Here is a 16,731-nt window from a genome sequence, read left to right as displayed (position 1 = left end):
AGAACCCCATGTGGGGCTCGATCCCACAACCCTGGCATGATGACCCAAGCCAAAATCAAGAGAGTCGGAGGCTCAACCAACTGAGCCACCCAGGCGCCCCAAGAAAGTCAAAACAATTCTAACATCGAAAGTTAAATAGAATTTCAGAGATGAGCAAGTCCAACATCAAAATGTAGGGTGAAAAGTGTCGATTCACATCATTACAAGGAAAATTATGTTGCTAGTATTAGGAAGGGAAGGATTTTCTAGTTGCTTAGGATGAAAATACATCCAACACAAAATTCCTGGATAAGCTCTTACAATCTTGATGTGTCCGTTTTGTGGCAAAATCCCAATCAAATTGCAGCCATGGGGAATAAAGAGGAAGCTGGGAAGGAGATCAGCAAACTGTTACTAAGAGCTGTCGTCTTCTCTAAAGAAGACATCCAGATGGCCAACAGGCACATGAAAAGATGCTCAACATCGCTCCTCATCAGGGAAATACAAATCAAAACCACACTCAGATATCACCTCACGCCAGTCAGAGTGGCCAAAATGAACAAATCAGGAGACTATAGATGCTGGAGAGGATGTGGAGAAACGGGAACCCTCTTGCGCTGTTGGTGGGAATGCAAACTGGTGCAGCCGCTCTGGAAAACAGTGTGGAGGTTCCTCAAAAAATTAAAAATAGACCTACCCTATGACCCAGCAGTAGCACTGCTAGGAATTTACCCAAGGGATACAGGAATACTGATGCATAGGAGCACTTGTACCCCAATATTTATAGCAGCACTCTCAACAATAGCCAAATTGTGGAAAGAGCCTAAATGTCCATCAACTGATGAATGGATAAAGAAATTGTGGTTTATAGACACAATGGAGTACTACGTGGCAATGAGAAAGAATGAAATATGGCCCTTTGTAGCAACGTGGATGGAACTGGAGAGTGTGATGCTAAGTGAAATAAGCCATACAGAGAAAGACAGATACCATATGGTTTCACTCTTATGTGGATCCTGAGAAACTTAACAGAAACCCATGGGGGAGGGGAAGGAAAAAAAAAAGAGGTTAGAGTGGAAGAGAGCCAAAGGATAAGAGACTCTTAAAAACTGAGAACAAACTGAGGGTTGATGGGGGGGGGGTGGGAGGGAGGGTAGGTGATGGGTATTGAAGAGTGCATCGCTTGGGATGAGCACTGGGTGATGTATGGAAACCAATCTGACAATAAATTTCATATATTAAAAAAAACATATATATAAAAAAGAGCTGTCTTAGGGGAAGCTGGCTTTCGAATGCATTTGACACAGATAAAACCTGGATGCCCATCCCACAGCACCAAGGGGAGGCAAAATGACATTCCAGTATCCCACAGTGGGTGAGGCACTACCGATAAGCACTTAGCTTTCAGCCTAAGGAATCTCAATAGCCACAGAGTTCCAAGATGTATGGAAAACAATGAGCTTCAAGTGCATGATGACCCATTAGTCTTCAAATAAATTCTGAGCCTTAATTCAAAAAACATACTAGGAGCAGGATTCTAGTCTGAGGTTTACTTGTACGAAGAAAGCAAAATTTGTCAATTTGTTATCACTTTGGGTAAAAAAAATTCTCTAGGCCAGTCTGATCTCAGGAGACCTATGGACTTAATATATGCTCAATGTCTGCATCAGGACTTACAAAAAAAAAAAAAATCACACAGCTATATCATACTAGGGACTAACGAAGTATTCTGGGTGTTGAATTAACAGTAAGAAAGAGAAACATGCCAAAGGAGAAAGGGCTGTTTATCAATGTATTTTGTACAGGGACAGTGTGATATTCCATTGTTCACTTTTTTTTTTAACCAGGCGAGGCAAGTTCTTCTTAAACTTTCCTTGAATATTCACAAATCCTTCCCCAATTTTCCTCTACCTTACTATACTAAGAGTTTCACTTGTACAACCTCTTTTGCATTAAAATGATTCATGATATACTGTAGGGGAAATCTTAACAGCCAATTTATTTCAAAAAATTAAAATCTTCCATGATCATGCTCTTGATTAACCTCTCGGTCATCTCATGATGGTGAGGCCACGCCCCATTTGGATCTATCCTTTGCAGTCCTCAGGCTCCTCCAATCAATATTCCATTCACGCAGAAAATCTCCAAGTGCTGGTGCATTATGGCTCTTCCTAATTGAAATCTATGAGGGCAATATTCAGGAAAGAAGGGTCATGAGGAGGATCACTTATGCTCTCAGGGCTGAAGTGGGCTTCTCACCAGGGGATGCTGAGAGGGCATTTTCTGCAGGGCCAGATGACTCAGGTGATGAGCTTTCCAGGCTAAATTACAAGGGCACTCAAAACTTCGATAAGGACCTTTATTATGTGATTTGCAAACACTCCTTAATTAATCTCCACAAGTTGTCTGTTGGGACTGGGAAATAATTTTATTCCTCCAGTGAAAACGAAAAATATGGAGAAGAGTCAGTCAAGACTCTTCCTTCAAGAAGACTGAACCCCAGTTTCTTGATTTCTTACAGAAAGGCAATAACAACAGACTCAGGGTGGTGAGTTAGTTTTGGTGTAAAAGAAGAGGGCTAAGCATAGCCTGCCTTTTTAAAGCCTTCCATGAGTTGCGGACAGAGTTAAAAATCTGTCATTTCCTGACTCTTCGGCTACAACACGATGCCTTCTACAACTGGAGCATTGCCTTGACACCCTTAGGTTTCCCTCTATTTTCAAACATGTCATCATAGAAGGGCATTCCTAGTTTGAAACTACTGGGCTCAAGATTAAAAATCGGATTAAAGCCACGGTAGGAGTATTTCTTTAAAATTCTGATCTTGCTGTAAGGTGCCAAAATGTAATATAACCTACAGGGTCACTGGCATTTGATTATTCTGCTCAGCTGCAATACTACCCATGGATAAGGTAAGGCCAGTATATTAATTCTGTTAACTTGAAAGGTGCATTGACTTTGCCGGCTCCAAGAAATAGGATATGTTGAACAAACTTTGAGGATCTTACTTCCAAGGGAAGAATAAAACACTGAGAACATTTTGTTATTGTGAAATGGCCCTGCAAAAACACAAGTAGAAACAAATGACCAAACACACTTTTAGTATGGAGAAAGTCCTTCTTCCACCTGTCTGGAGAGATAGTAACAGTATCACCTTCTTGGCAAATAATCTCTTCCAAGACTGAAGTGGCTGGGACCTATACACTGATAACTAGTAACCATAAATGAAAATGAGAAGTCAGCAGGAGAGGAAAAGTACATATCCAAATCCTGCATGCATAAGTACTAAAAGAATGGTGGGCTCTAAAGGATTAAAAGATGTTGTCAGGAATGTCCATGTAATCAGAAATCAGGACAGAAAATAATCCACACCCACATCAGAGAAAGACATTCAGGTGGACTAAAATAATGCTAGCTGTGTAGCAAGGCATTAGGTAGGAGCTGGGAAGCAGCAGAAAACGTCAATATATACAGCTCAAGACAGACTGGAAGGCTGAGGGCTGAATGCATATTAAAAAAAGCACACCTTCTTCGATGCTACTTCCTGAGCACGTGGGATGTACATTCCAGAGTGTTTGCATAAAAGAGGCATCCACTTGTATGTTCCCATTTGATACGGAGAGATGCTGCAGCAGAAACAGAAATGAGACATCCTTTAAATAACCGGCCTAGTCCTGGCAGAAGCAGCTCACCTAAAACTGCAAGGATTGAGTTAAAGAATCTCACTGTCATCAGGCTCTTTCTGCATAGCCTGTGGGAGACTGCTACACCCAATCCAGAAGCATGCTTCAAAGGGGGACACTTCCTTCAGGGAAGAGGAAGTTTTCTGCCACAGAGGAGGCAGACAAGTGTTGACTTCATCCCCTCAGCTGGATCCCCGATTCAACAGGAAGTCATAAAATGTCTGTTCTTGCTGGGAGAAGAGAATTCACAAATGGGAACAATTACTCCAGCATTTGTTCTAGGCAAAGTAAAATCTGCTGGCAAGATGGGTGCTGAGAAGCTTAAAAACTTATCTCTAGACACTTCTCTGATATTCAGACACCCGAGGGAGACTAACACTCATCCCCAGGTGCAAAATCTCACCGGCATCTTTCAACCACTGTGACATCCCATTTGCCGAAAACATTTTAAATTCTCCATTCCTCCAACATAAGCTTATTTTCCTAGATCCTGTTCTTTTTGGCTGGTTCACTGGACAAGAACTAAACCACGTGAGAAATTCAGAATAATAGTAGCTCACGTTGGTTTTCTCAGAAAGTGCCCAGGGTATTTTGGCAGAGTTCGATGGGCCCAGTATCTTACTCTGAAAGGATAACGAACAGGCCCCATGAGAATGTGACAAGGGAGAGAATCCAACCACCTCTCCAGTACACCACGTAAAAGTTTCTTAACCTACCCATCCTATTGTGGCTCAGTTCGCCTTGGCCATTAGTTCCTAAAGGAAAATATTCTAGAAATGAAAAGATGCCTGGTAGGAAGTACTTACAAGGTATCTTTCAGAGGACACGCTGACGAGGATGAGGTCATCACCAATTCGAACTTTCTCTCCCTCGGATCTCTGTTTGGAAGCAGGATGTATGGTCCACCAACAGGCTTCTCCTACATAAATGCTCCTTGAGTTAGTCATTGCTTCATGGAAACCAGTGTCCCTAAGTCAGTCCCTCATTCTCCTTTCTCCTGAGAACAATCCCTCAAGCACACATGTGCACACATATACAAACTCCAGACCTCAATTTCTATTTAGCCCCATACCTGCTCGACTGTCTTATCATTTTCATTTTTTCCAGTGACAGGAAAACAGAGTTTGGGAGAGAGTATTGGAATCCAGAAACTACAGAAGCTTTTGAGTATTTTTAATACATATAGAGAAATGTTTTCATCATAGGTCCTTACAAATCTTTAAGAACTGACTTCATGCGTCTACTGACTACTTACACACATTTATTTTTTGCCATACTCTCCCTGAAATTCTACTGAAACGTGAGTAATTCTACTTAAAACATCAGAGATTTTCAAAAGGCCTGAATCTACAAAGACTCAGACAACAGGTGAGAAGTTCATAGCAAAGAAGAGAAATGGACAATTTGGCAAAAGGAAAGCAGACAGATGCTTTCAGCATAGACAAGCTAACACCCAAGTCCTTAAGTAAGAAAAGGGAGAAGTTGATCTCAAGAAATAAGGTCATCCCTGCTTCGAATTTCTCAGGAAGTCTCTGGAATGGGAGATAAGTTACTTGTGAAGGTAGCAACAGAAGATGGGCTTGAAAGCAGGAGAACTGGCTAAAAGCTATAAAGGAACTTTTATCACCTGGCATCCTTCTCTATACCCAGCACAGCCAGATGACCCCTCCTTCTCTACCCTACAGAAGATTAAGAGTTAAATCCATGGAATGACCAACCATCAAAGTTATGGTTTTGTAATATCAAGCACTGTCAAACAAGAAAGTAAAAACTACTGCTAAAAATAGAGAATCGTTAACATTTTATGCCCTGATTAGTAAAGCCCCAGCTCCTTTCCCTGGGCCTCTATTCCTCATACACCAGCTGTGATCCTAAGTCTTCTCCTCACCTCAAATTCAAGGATTCCTCTTTAGGGAAGCCCAACCACCCAAGATAAAAAATACTATTGTCTGGGCATCTGCAGTGAAATGCGTAATCCTTGACACATTACCCAAAAGTAAGGCTTAACAGATGGCAAGCCACAGCCACACATTCAGGGCTTCCGGTCAGCTCTTACTGCCTTGATCTAAACATGAAAAGACACCAAGGATCACCTGACATCTGAGCCAAGTCACTAACATGAATGAGAAGAACAAAACAAACACTGAGCAAAGGGACTTGGAGAAAACAAAGATTATGGAGAGCCAAAGAAAACTTTTAAAAATTCATATAATTAATCATCTCAGGTAAGAAAAAGTTTCATTCATGAAATGGCAATGAAAGTGTCCAGGAATGATCCCTTTGGAGAAAAACCCTTGTATCCTGAAAGAGAGAGAAAGAAACAATAGACTTATAGGATAAAGTTGAAAAACGCTCCCAAAAATAATGAGGAGAGGGGCACCTGGGTGGCTCAGTCAGTTAAGCATCCGACTTTGGCTCAGGTCATGATCTCGTGGTTCACGAGTTTGAGCCCCGTGTTGGGCTCTGTGCTGACTGCTCAGAGCCTGGAGCCTGCTTCAGATTCTGTGTCTCCCCCTCTCTCTGCCCCTCCCCTGTGCATGCTCTGTCTCTGTCTCTCAATAATAAATGTTTGAACATTTTTAAAAAAAAGAATGAAGAGAAAGATTAGAAATAGGAGTAAAGAGATAATCAGAAAACCAATCTAGTGGATTTTCAGAAAGCAGGAACAGAGAAAACAAAGTGAGGAATTAATGAAGAAATAGTATTAAACATTCCCCAAAGCTGGAAGGCAAGCATTCAGACTGAGAAAGCCCACAGAGTCCCTACCACAGTGAAGAGAGACCCACAAAAGGGTCCATTCTTGTGAGACTTGGAACAAAAAGGATCCATGCCCAAACACATCACTGTGGAATTTTAGACAGAAGGGCAAAAGAGAAGATTTAAGTAGTGCTCAGAAAATATAAACAGGTCATATACAAAGGATTGGGAATCTGAATGTAGGTATCTCAGTAGCCAGGCCTTAAGCTAGAAGAAAATGAAGAAAGCCTTCAAGATGCAGAGGAAAAATTTATTTCCAATGTAGAATACTATGAATTACTTGTGAAGCATGATTTAAACTTCTTAGATGATGATTTACCTCCCATGGATCTTTTCTGTAAAAGCTACTGGATAATGGGCTCCACCAAAGTGACGTGGTAAACCAATGAGGGAGAAAAACATGAGATCCAGGAAACATGGAATCTAGGAGAGAGGCCAAGGACATCTCCTGGATGACGGTGGATGTTTCTATAAGAGGACACTGATAGAACAGCCAATATGATTGAATCCCATCAGGGGAAAGTTTCAGTTCTATAGAACAGTTTGAAATGAATGAGCGATTGGGTCACAGAAAATAAAGCAAACGATTCTCTCAAAAAGCCTAAAGTCATTCTACCAATGTCAGCAGAATGAACGTATAGGACTTTTCCGATTACATGCTCTAAGACTGACAGCTGGTTTATATATAGTGGCCAACTTACAATCAGTGAGTGTGGCATTTCACTCATTTTGTAATTATCAGCAAAGGTTGACAATACCTTAGAGGAAATTATATTTTAAGAACAACGCTTTAGCTGAAAACAAAGCAACCTCAAATCAAATGCAAGCATAATCTCATTTTAAGAGAAAAAGCATCATGGAGCCCACTCTTGTGCTTTGTACAAAAATGAGAAGAAGTGGAGAGGCAGGGCTTCTCCTCAGGAATTCTCAGACATCCCTGAGCACAATGCAGAGATGGCAGGCACACATCGTTAAAACTTCATTTTTTTTTTCCTAGATCATCTGTAAAATCAGACAATCTGGATCATTCCCTTATGAACTGACACAATTTTGGAACAACATGTAATTTTGCCCTTTGGCTACCCAACAATGGAACTTCCTGTCATGATATGAAAGATTGCATTCAAATTAGACTCTTCCTGCAGTGTGACCTAGGATGTTTTCTCTTCTCCGGCCTTTGTTCCTATCCTTTTTCCAGGCCTGGGGTTTCTGCTTTAGAGCAGGTTCTACCCAACCTTCTTCCAGCAAATTCTCATTCAGCTTGAGCTAACCTGAAGTAATTTCTGCCATTTGCAACCAAGAATCCTGATTGATACATAGCCCAACCTGTAAGTGGAGCAGATATTCCATATACATTGTCCTTGAAGGATGGTCATATTGCCTATGAATATCTCCAGCCACACCGAGCACCCTACATCCCAGGGCCAGCTGCCATGTTGCTGGATAATTGCAGATATGGCAAAGTAGTTTTTTTCATTGGGGTGAAATGTGTTTCCTTTCAACTTCTATCCCATTGCTCCACTGGTCTATGGAATAACCCACAGCAAGTCAGACCCTTCTGTGACACCGTAACTATTAAGTATGTATAGTTATGTTGGTCCTCTCTTCTTCATTTCTGGTTTCCAGGGAGAATCTGCATCATGGTTACCACCTTTCTTAGCATCCACCTCCTGACTGTCAGCATTTTTGACTGACCTCAAAACAAAACAAAACACAAGCCAATGTTTCCCAAAGTATGTGACTGTGGAGAAAGCATTATGTTGTCCTTCATTCTTAGTTACTATGTCTCCATCACACATTGTTTCTTTCTTATTCCCCTAAATTTTATCAGACCTATTTCTTGACCCCACTGGTTGCTTGGTTTGGAATCCCCAATGAAGAACTTATTATTCAGTATCCTTCTCAAAAGCCCTTAGCCCAAGACCCAAGTGAACAGAAGATCTGGGAACGTTGACTTACCTGTGGCATGTTCCCGTAGACCTACATCAAAGGCAAGTTTATCTGTCTGGGATCTTGATGTGGTCAAACATGTTAGATACTGTGAAACAAGAGCAGATGCTAGTGAAGTCATACTCTTCTATCAGGTCTTGGCATCTCACCACTAGTTGGCTTCCAGTTGTCAATTTCAATACTGAGCTACTGTATAAAGGGCTCGTTTACTGTATTCAATGGTATAACACATTTGAGACCTACTTTTAATAGTATATTTAAAATCTCAAAGATGTTCTTTTCCGGTGACCCAGTGATTTAACTTCTAGGACTATATGCTGCAGATAGAAGTTTGAAATTAATATTTCAAACAGATTTAATATGCTTTAGTTCAAAGATACTGAGAAACTTTTAAATTGGAGACAATATAAATGGAACGTCTACAACCAACAATAATGCAAAAGTTAATAAACTTTGGTCCTTCATTTTATGAAATATGTTACCATTAAGAGTATTTATCCAGAGTGTGTAATAGCATGGAACATATGCAAAACAGCACAATTAACAGGTACACAAAACTTAAATGTCTGGCAACTAGGCTAAAAGGAATTACACCAAAATGATATCTGAAGTTCTCTTTGGACAGTGAGATGGACCATGATGATTCCCCTACTTCTACTTATTTTGGTTTTCCAACTTTCTATGAGCTTCAGGACTTCTCAATGTGTATGGGATCCCCTCCCCCCAACCCCCCGCCACTGATTATAAAAATGCATGTGCATGTAAAACTTAACGTTGATATTTAAAAAAACTTAATAATGGAAAAAAGCCATGGCCTGTTCCTTGCCCCCTTTACTGGCAGGCACAGTGGCTGATCTTAGAATCAAACTGGTTGGCAGATATGCACTTGAAATGTGGTTTCTGGGTTCTACTTCTACTTCTCTGCAACAGATAAATGGAGAATCATTGTATTGTCCAAAATCCTATGTCACAGGCTTCATTCTCAGAGCTACTCCTAAAAAGAACTAGCTAGTAGAGAGTTTATGTTAACTGTGAATCCAATTTTTTCTGGGCCTGGGGGACAGTAAATATAATAATAAATCACATAATCCTTCACATCTCTACCATGCTTTTAGCCCAAGTTGTCAAAGCCATGAGAGGCGTGCTGTTTGAGGTTTTGTTTAGTCTGTTCAGGTAGGAAAAGAGAGGTATTAAGGTTTTATTTACCCTACGGATAAGCACCAGGTTCTGAAAGATACATGATCCCATCTCAGTTCTAGACATCATCAGGATACAAAGTTTCCCCACTCTCTAAATGTCCCCATCTCCTGCTCCTATAACCTTCCATTTGGTCACTTTTGTTCTCTGTCCTCTGCCATGAAAGACTACAACAGAAGAATGTTCAGGCTGAAAAGGTCAACTTCTTACCAGTCCTCAGGAAGAAAAAAAAAAAAAGCCGCCATAAATAAATTATTTAAGAGCCAGCTGCAGCTCCTGCTGCCAATCTGACAGTTCAAGCTTTGAGATGAACTGTGAGCATACTGCAGGTGTAAACGCGTGAAAACGAAGTCTTGAATTAATGTAACATTTTCCACTTGGGCCAGAGAAAGAAGACGAGCCTCCCTTACACTGATACAAGTGACGATGAGCAATACAGGGATGGAAGCAAGCAGGATTAGAGCTGGCACGTGTTACATTCGACTGAGATCACCATAGTCTCCTTAACGTGCCCTGCAAAAGTTCTACAGTATCCAGATTTTTCTAATTATATTTACTTAAAACTTGAACACTTTTTCTCATGTTACACTGAGTTAGCACCATTTTGGTTAGTTCCGGTTCCAGACCCCTAATTAGTTACAGCTCAATGAGCTTTCTGTGACGGCTTTGCTCCTTATCTTCCTACAGCCTCTGGATTAACATAATACCTTCCAATTATTCCAGGACTGAAGGCAATGGATACCATCCCATTTCCGTTAGCTGGCAGAAGAGTAGAAATTTCATAAAAATCTCATTTGATTTTTCTTCTCTGTTGGTTATCCTTATATGCTTAACGAATTATTTCATGGCTTATTTCTTCACCAGTTGAACAAATATTTATTGAGCATCTAGTATGAGGCACCGTCCTTGATAGGGTTAGGTTTAGTTAAATTAAAAAAAGAAAAGACAAGGTCTTTTTTCTTCCCAGAGTGGGGAGGAGAGTGGTTAGACAGTAGGCAAATCCCTAACTGCAAAATGAGTAAGTTATTTGAAGAAAATGCAAAGCAATAATGTTTACATTCCAAATTACTTGTGTGTTAACATAATCTAGATGCTTGTTGGTTTCCTATACTTCCTCCCCTCTTCATCTTTTTCCTCCTCCTCGAATGGTGAAAGCCGACATCCAGATGTGCTTACCATTCCGCTGAAGGAGTGCCGCAGGAGAATCGCGTGGCCATATAGCAGGGTCCTGTGGCCACCCCCTTGTGCTGCCTGTGGGGAAGGACAAGGAAAAATGTCAGCACGGGCCGCTTGTGGCCCCCTCTAGAGCAAAGCAGGACAAGAATTCTGAAAGACAGACTACAAAGGAAAGACCCATTGCAAAGCTCCCCAAGAATTCATTCTAGAAGCGAGTGGCCAGCCTACGGGCGAGGGGAGACTGGTGACCACAGCCATGCAACATCCTTGGGAGAGGGTGTGTAGGGCCAAATCTGTTCTTAGAAAAGTCCCCTGCCCAGGATGAGCAGAAACCCGAGCTGTTCTACCAGAGAAGCGTGTAAATGAGATAGGTACTGCTTACCTTCCTTTGAAACTTCTCAGAAGCATTCGAGAGTGAGAGAGAGAAACAAATGTAACTATAGCCTAGCGACAGACAGGCAGCTTGGGGGACAGGCATATGGTCACATTCTGTGCCCTGTGGTCTTTTCCCTTCAAGGCATGTGGCCTTCTGCCCAATCACTTAAAGGGGTCCTATTTACCCAGATCTCACCATTGCAGACAGCTCTGAAATGCAGGACTTTCAAAGGGCAACCAGCAGTGCAGAAATGGACCCATCAGCTGCAGGACCATCTCGGTACCTTCTCTGCCACCCCAGGTAGCTCCACTTTGGCTGTTCACTCAGTGGCAACCCACCCAGTGGGAGAGGCACAAGCAAAGAGACAACTACAACATAAAGCTGCTGTGTCTGCTTCTTTTTCCCTTCATCTGATTCACCCACCATGGTCTGAACCCAACAGTACATGATAGGAGACAAAACTATTACTTATTGTCGTTATTCCTGAGTTGGTAACATGACAACATTGAAATCCACAAAGAAGTCCTAGAATTTGTTGGTATCCGCTTTTTTGACCTTTTGCCTAAATCCCTTCCCCATCCTATTACCCTGCCCTGAGACACAGTCAAATAATTTTGATCACACATACCCCTTAGGAAAAGATGTTTCAGCATAGGACCCCATCCCTAAATATGCACAAAAAACATCCAAAGCCTGAGATGAAAGTTAATCCTAACGAGAAATTCTAACATTTTCCTTCCATATGCCAAGAGCACCTCTTAGGCACCGAATATTATTTAGACCTGCACACCAGCAACCACAGGGGCTAGTGTGAGGTGTGGTCCTCTCCTGTGCCTACCCTTCCTCTGAGCAATGAGCAAAGAAGGCAAAAGCCGGTGGTATGGAGAGAAGGCACAGGTCTGAATAATAAGGTCTGGAGTAATTTTATTTCAAGTCTATTTGGATTAAAAGAATCGCTCTGTTGAAGAGATAACTTTTCATGTCATACCAGGAGCCTAAAGAAAAGAAAAATGATAGACGGGGTATCATGTTTTTTAAAAAGCTGATAAGTATAGAAAAAGGTGGCTGCACTTTCCTCACAGCTGCAGAGATATTTAAGGGCTCCCCAGACCTTAATACGGTGGAGCAATGAAATGTTCTTTGTACTATTTCCGAATTGCTCAAAATCATTGGAACTAACTTTAGTTGCTGTATTTCCAAATACGTCAACAGCTACGTTAAAAGGACTCACACCCAATCATTTCCACAGCCTGTCCGTCTGCTAGTTTCCCTATTTTCCCTCCTGAACCAGTCCGATGTCTCAAACCGAACTACTGACGAAATGACATGTCCTGGTGTTAACTGTGGGTCACACCTTTGTCTTTGTTCCCATCGACTCAGTGAAGCATCTTAAAAGGAGCCCAGCATCGCTGACCACAAAAAGTGGCACCCAAGAGCGTGTGTTCCCCCTCTTCTCTGGCACTGCTGCAAACATCTCCTGGCCCTCACAGCCTTTACTATGGCACCAGCAGAAAAGCAGAGAGATGAAGCACAAGTGTCCCACTGGGACTGAATGGGGCAGCACCATGAAGAACACAGGAGGCTTCGCATCCCGATGCCTCCCTCTGCCATGGCAGTGCCTCGTTACACTGGTGGGCATCATCGATGGGTTACAGCAGAAGCTGCTGGACACTATTCCTCTGTGCTCGCTCTACCAGGCCTGGGGTGGAACCTGGGAACTGGCGCTTCTAACAAGCTCCAGGGGACAGGACCCTCATGTTGCTGGTCCGGGGATGACATTTTGAGGGCCACTGCTTAAGGAATGATCAAGCTTCAGTGCTTACCAGAGTAGAGGCAGAGGCTTTGACAATCATCATCCCGGTGAGAGCTCCTATGGGTACACACCAGGGGTAGGTGTTTTCCAGAACATCGTGGCTTGTCATCAGGATTTTTCCAGGGAGGAATGATTGCCCCCACTGACAATGTGAGGAGTTTGACCATATATCCTACGGCTGGATGTGGCTGGTGGTGGTAGCAGTGGGAAGTGACCTCACGGTCAATTCCAGAACATGAGCCTATTTTGCTCTAGTTTTTATAAGATATTCATTTGCCTACCGTATACAAAACCAGTGTAAAAAGCAACCAGGAAAGCAGGAGAGAAAGATACTTCCTTAGCTCTTAAAGGAAGGTGAATTGATACAGCAGGGATTTAAGGAGCCCTGGGCATACAGCAGGCACAGAACTATGCAAAGTGTTATACATGAACTATCTCATTTTAGACTTGCAATTAGTGCCGTGGAGTAACTGTAGTCATTATCTCCATTTTTCAGCAATGCAAACTGAGGCTTTATTTTTTTTTTTCAACGTTTATTTATTTTTGGGACAGAGAGAGACAGAGCATGAACGGGGGAGAGGCAGAGAGAGAGGGAGACACAGAATCGGAAACAGGCTCCAGGCTCTGAGCCATCAGCCCAGAGCCTGACGCGGGGCTCGAACTCAGGGACCGCAAGATCGTGACCTGGCTGAAGTCGGACGCTTAACCGACTGCGCCACCCAGGCGCCCAGCAAACTGAGGCTTTAAAAGGTGAAGTAACGTGCTCCAAGTCATACAGTTTCCAAAGACAGAGTTGGGATTTCCCCGTACGCCATGTTGTCTCCATCTTGGTAGTCTGGTCTAGAAAGACTCGTGTAAAAAAAAACAAAAAACAAAAAACAAAACCATGTTGCAAATAGGAAACAAGCTGCCTGTTTAAAGAGGTGAAGACAAGGCGCATTGGAATAGACTCGAAGGGTAAGAAGGGTGTTGAGGGATAGCATTATTGAAAAGGTAGACCCTAACAGGTCAGAGTGTTGACAACCAATGAGGCTAAGAACGAGGCACACACACGAGCAGAGGCCTGTTAGTGGAAAGTATGAAGTGCACACGGGGACCAACAGATGATTCACTGATTCGTTTTGGGGTCAGGTGAAATGAAAGGGAACACCTGGAAAAAAATGAGGGCACAGGTACAGGGCAGTCAGATTATGGACAGCCATGACTGTTCCACTGCTAACGGGATGCTGGTATAGTTTTTCGTTTTTGTTTTTCTTTTTTTAACTGGTGTAGGTTTTTAAAACCAGAGGGTCACTGTCAAAAGCGTACCTTAGGAAGGTAACCCTGATTGCACAGTGGTGGAAGAGCTGGAGGCGTCAATCCCTGGGACAGAAAAGATCATTCATTCATTCAGTTCCTATGACAACAGTAGAGTGTGGAACCAAACATCTTGGCATCACCCTTTACTCGCTTCTCCCTCTCATACTCCACAGTCAAGCCACCTCTGGTGCCATCTCTGGAATACATTCTACACCCAAGTTCTATACCCTGCTGCCAACACCAAGGACGCAGTATCCACCTCCTGCCAGGCTGCCTGGTACACACCAGGATGGTAATAATGGTGCCCTAACTATGTTTCCTGCTGCAGCCACACCCCCACCCCACCCCACCCCCTTTTATAGTCTGAGCCAACATGGCAGCCAGAGCCATCCTTTTAAAACTCTGTTACATCGTGTTACTTTCTCACTCAACTTTCCCACAGGCACTCCCTCCCATCCACTGTGACTCCTTTTCACACCTACAAGTGCAATGTCCTCACCATGGTCTCCAAGACCCTGCATCAGGACTTGGCAAATCTTCCCTATAAAAGACTAGACAGGGGGCACCTGGGTGGCTCAGTCGGTTAAGCGTTGATCTTCAGCTCAGGTCACGATCTTGCCGTGTGTGGGTTCCAGTCTCTCATGGGGTTCTCTGCACTAAGTTCAGAGCCCACTTTGGATCTTCTGTCCCACCCCCAACCCCCGCTCCTCTGCCTGCCAACCCCCTCTCTGTGTCAAAAATAAACATTTTTTTTAAAGAAAAAAAAAGACAAGACAGTAAATATTTTAGGCTTTCCAGGACACATATGGTCTCTGTCATATAGTCCTTTTTAATTTCAATCAACTTTTTCAAAACCGAAACCATTCTTACCTAGAGGGCTACCCATAAACAAGCCACAGCCTGGATATGGCTGCTGGCCTTGGCTGCTGATCCCTGCCGTCCTTGATCTGGATCCTTTCTACCTCTCTGACATCATGAGTGTGCTCTCCATCACTCCCTCTGCTCTAACTACACAGGCCCCTGCTCTGTTCTTCAGACAAGTATGCTGCTCCCTCCTACCACAGGGCCTTGGCACATGCGTTCCCCCTCTGCCTGGAATGCTCTCCCTCTAATATTCCTGTGGCTCATTCCCAGGTTTCATTCAGTTCTGTGCTCACATTTCTCATTTGGAGAAGCCTTCTCTGATCACCCCTCCTACAGGAAAAAATCACCCTTATTCTGTCATAGTTTGCTGTCTCATTTCTTGAGGCATGTATTATTAGCTGATATGATTTCACATTATTTCTGATATGTATCTATCCTCCTCTACTCCCCAGGATATAAGCTCCATGAGTCTGTTGTGTTCTCTGCCACAACAGCACTTTTATCAGTGCCGGGCAAACAGTAGGCACTCGTTCATGTTTCCTGAAGAAATAAATAATAATTACATCAAGTGGTCCTTTTGTCTCCCTTTTATGGATGGGAAAAGATAAACTTTCCCATAATTGGCTTGTAAGAGGTGAGTGGGGATTTGAACTTGGATCGAACTACAAACTCTACTAACTCTTTCCACAGTCTGACTCTACTTTTGGACTAACATTCCAGGAAGGATGTATTACGGTACACAGAAGACTGCATGACCCTGCTCACAGGGGATTCAGACCACAAGACTCTGAGGCAGCATTGGGATGGCAGTCCTGTCCCTCCATGAGTGGCCTTAGCTGCCCCAACGGCAGGAGGAGATTATGTGGTACCACCTCACAGCACGGGGGTGGGGCAGGGTAAACCTGGGAAAGGGCCCTGATGCCACATCCAGAGGAAAAATATTCCACTGGATCATTAATTTAATTGTCTTGCTTGTATTTTATTTCTTTTAAGTTTGTTTATTTATTCTGAGAGAGACAGACACAGTGCAAGTCGAGGGGCGGGGGGAGGGGGCTGAGAGAGAGGGAGAGAGAGAATCCCGACCAGGCTCCACACTACCAGGGCAGAGCCCGATGCAGGCTCGAACCCACGAAGCTGTGAGATCATGACTGTGCCCAAACTAAGAGTTGGATGCTCAAGCAACTGAACCCCCCAGGTGCCCCTTCTTGCTTGTAATTTTAAACTTAACTACATTACTGACATTTCTTTTGGTGGATACCAGAAAACACTGCCTCCCAGTGAGATAAACCTGTTATGGCCACAGAGGGGGAACAGTGATTCTCTCTAGCCACACACAAATATTTCAGGATATTTTAAACGATCTTCTTTTCCAATCTGGAACCCCAAGTTCCTCTTTGGGGACCCCAGGCTCTGGGAAGGCTCCTTGGTGAATGTCACAGAACACATGAAGGCTTCAGTTGCCACCTTCCTGGGAAGTTTGTAGGGCATGAGATCATCTGTTGGATGTGCCTGTGCACGCTTTCATTTTCCTTTTCTTCTCTATCCCACTCTGTTCTACTTTTAGGCTATCAAAGAAAGAAAGAAGCCTTTCTAGAAGGTCACAGAGCAATAGTTCCTGGACAGGCTGGAGGCCCTCC

At 43.1% G+C, this 16,731-nt stretch overlaps 1 protein-coding gene and 1 long non-coding RNA gene across 20 annotated transcripts in view; one reads left to right on the top strand and one right to left on the bottom strand.

Moving 5' to 3' along the window:
* Positions 1–16,731, bottom strand: part of RYR3 (ryanodine receptor 3) — a 529,106-nt gene that overhangs the window by 288,514 nt on the left and 223,861 nt on the right. For all 19 annotated transcript variants that reach the window (XR_006704802.1, XR_006704801.1, XM_045450137.1 and 16 more), the window contains exons 4-7: positions 10,743–10,817; positions 8,379–8,457; positions 4,469–4,581; positions 3,506–3,605 (exon numbers count right to left, since the gene is read on the bottom strand). Coding sequence is in view for 17 of the 19 variants with exons in the window: in XM_045450137.1 (XP_045306093.1) it covers positions 3,506–3,605; positions 4,469–4,581; positions 8,379–8,457; positions 10,743–10,817 (367 nt within the window). In the remaining 2 variants the exon portion in view is untranslated. The remainder of the gene's footprint in view (positions 1–3,505; positions 3,606–4,468; positions 4,582–8,378; positions 8,458–10,742; positions 10,818–16,731) is intronic.
* LOC123583240 lies at positions 13,726–15,667 on the top strand. Its single transcript, XR_006704803.1, has 2 exons — positions 13,726–14,522; positions 15,107–15,667. It is a non-coding gene; the product is annotated as an uncharacterized LOC123583240 (long non-coding RNA).

This window comes from Leopardus geoffroyi, chromosome B3 (assembly GCF_018350155.1).
Source record: "Leopardus geoffroyi isolate Oge1 chromosome B3, O.geoffroyi_Oge1_pat1.0, whole genome shotgun sequence".
Taxonomy (NCBI): Eukaryota; Metazoa; Chordata; class Mammalia; order Carnivora; family Felidae; genus Leopardus; species Leopardus geoffroyi.
Note: the sequence above shows the minus strand (reverse complement) of the source record. Positions and strands in the feature narration are given on the sequence as shown.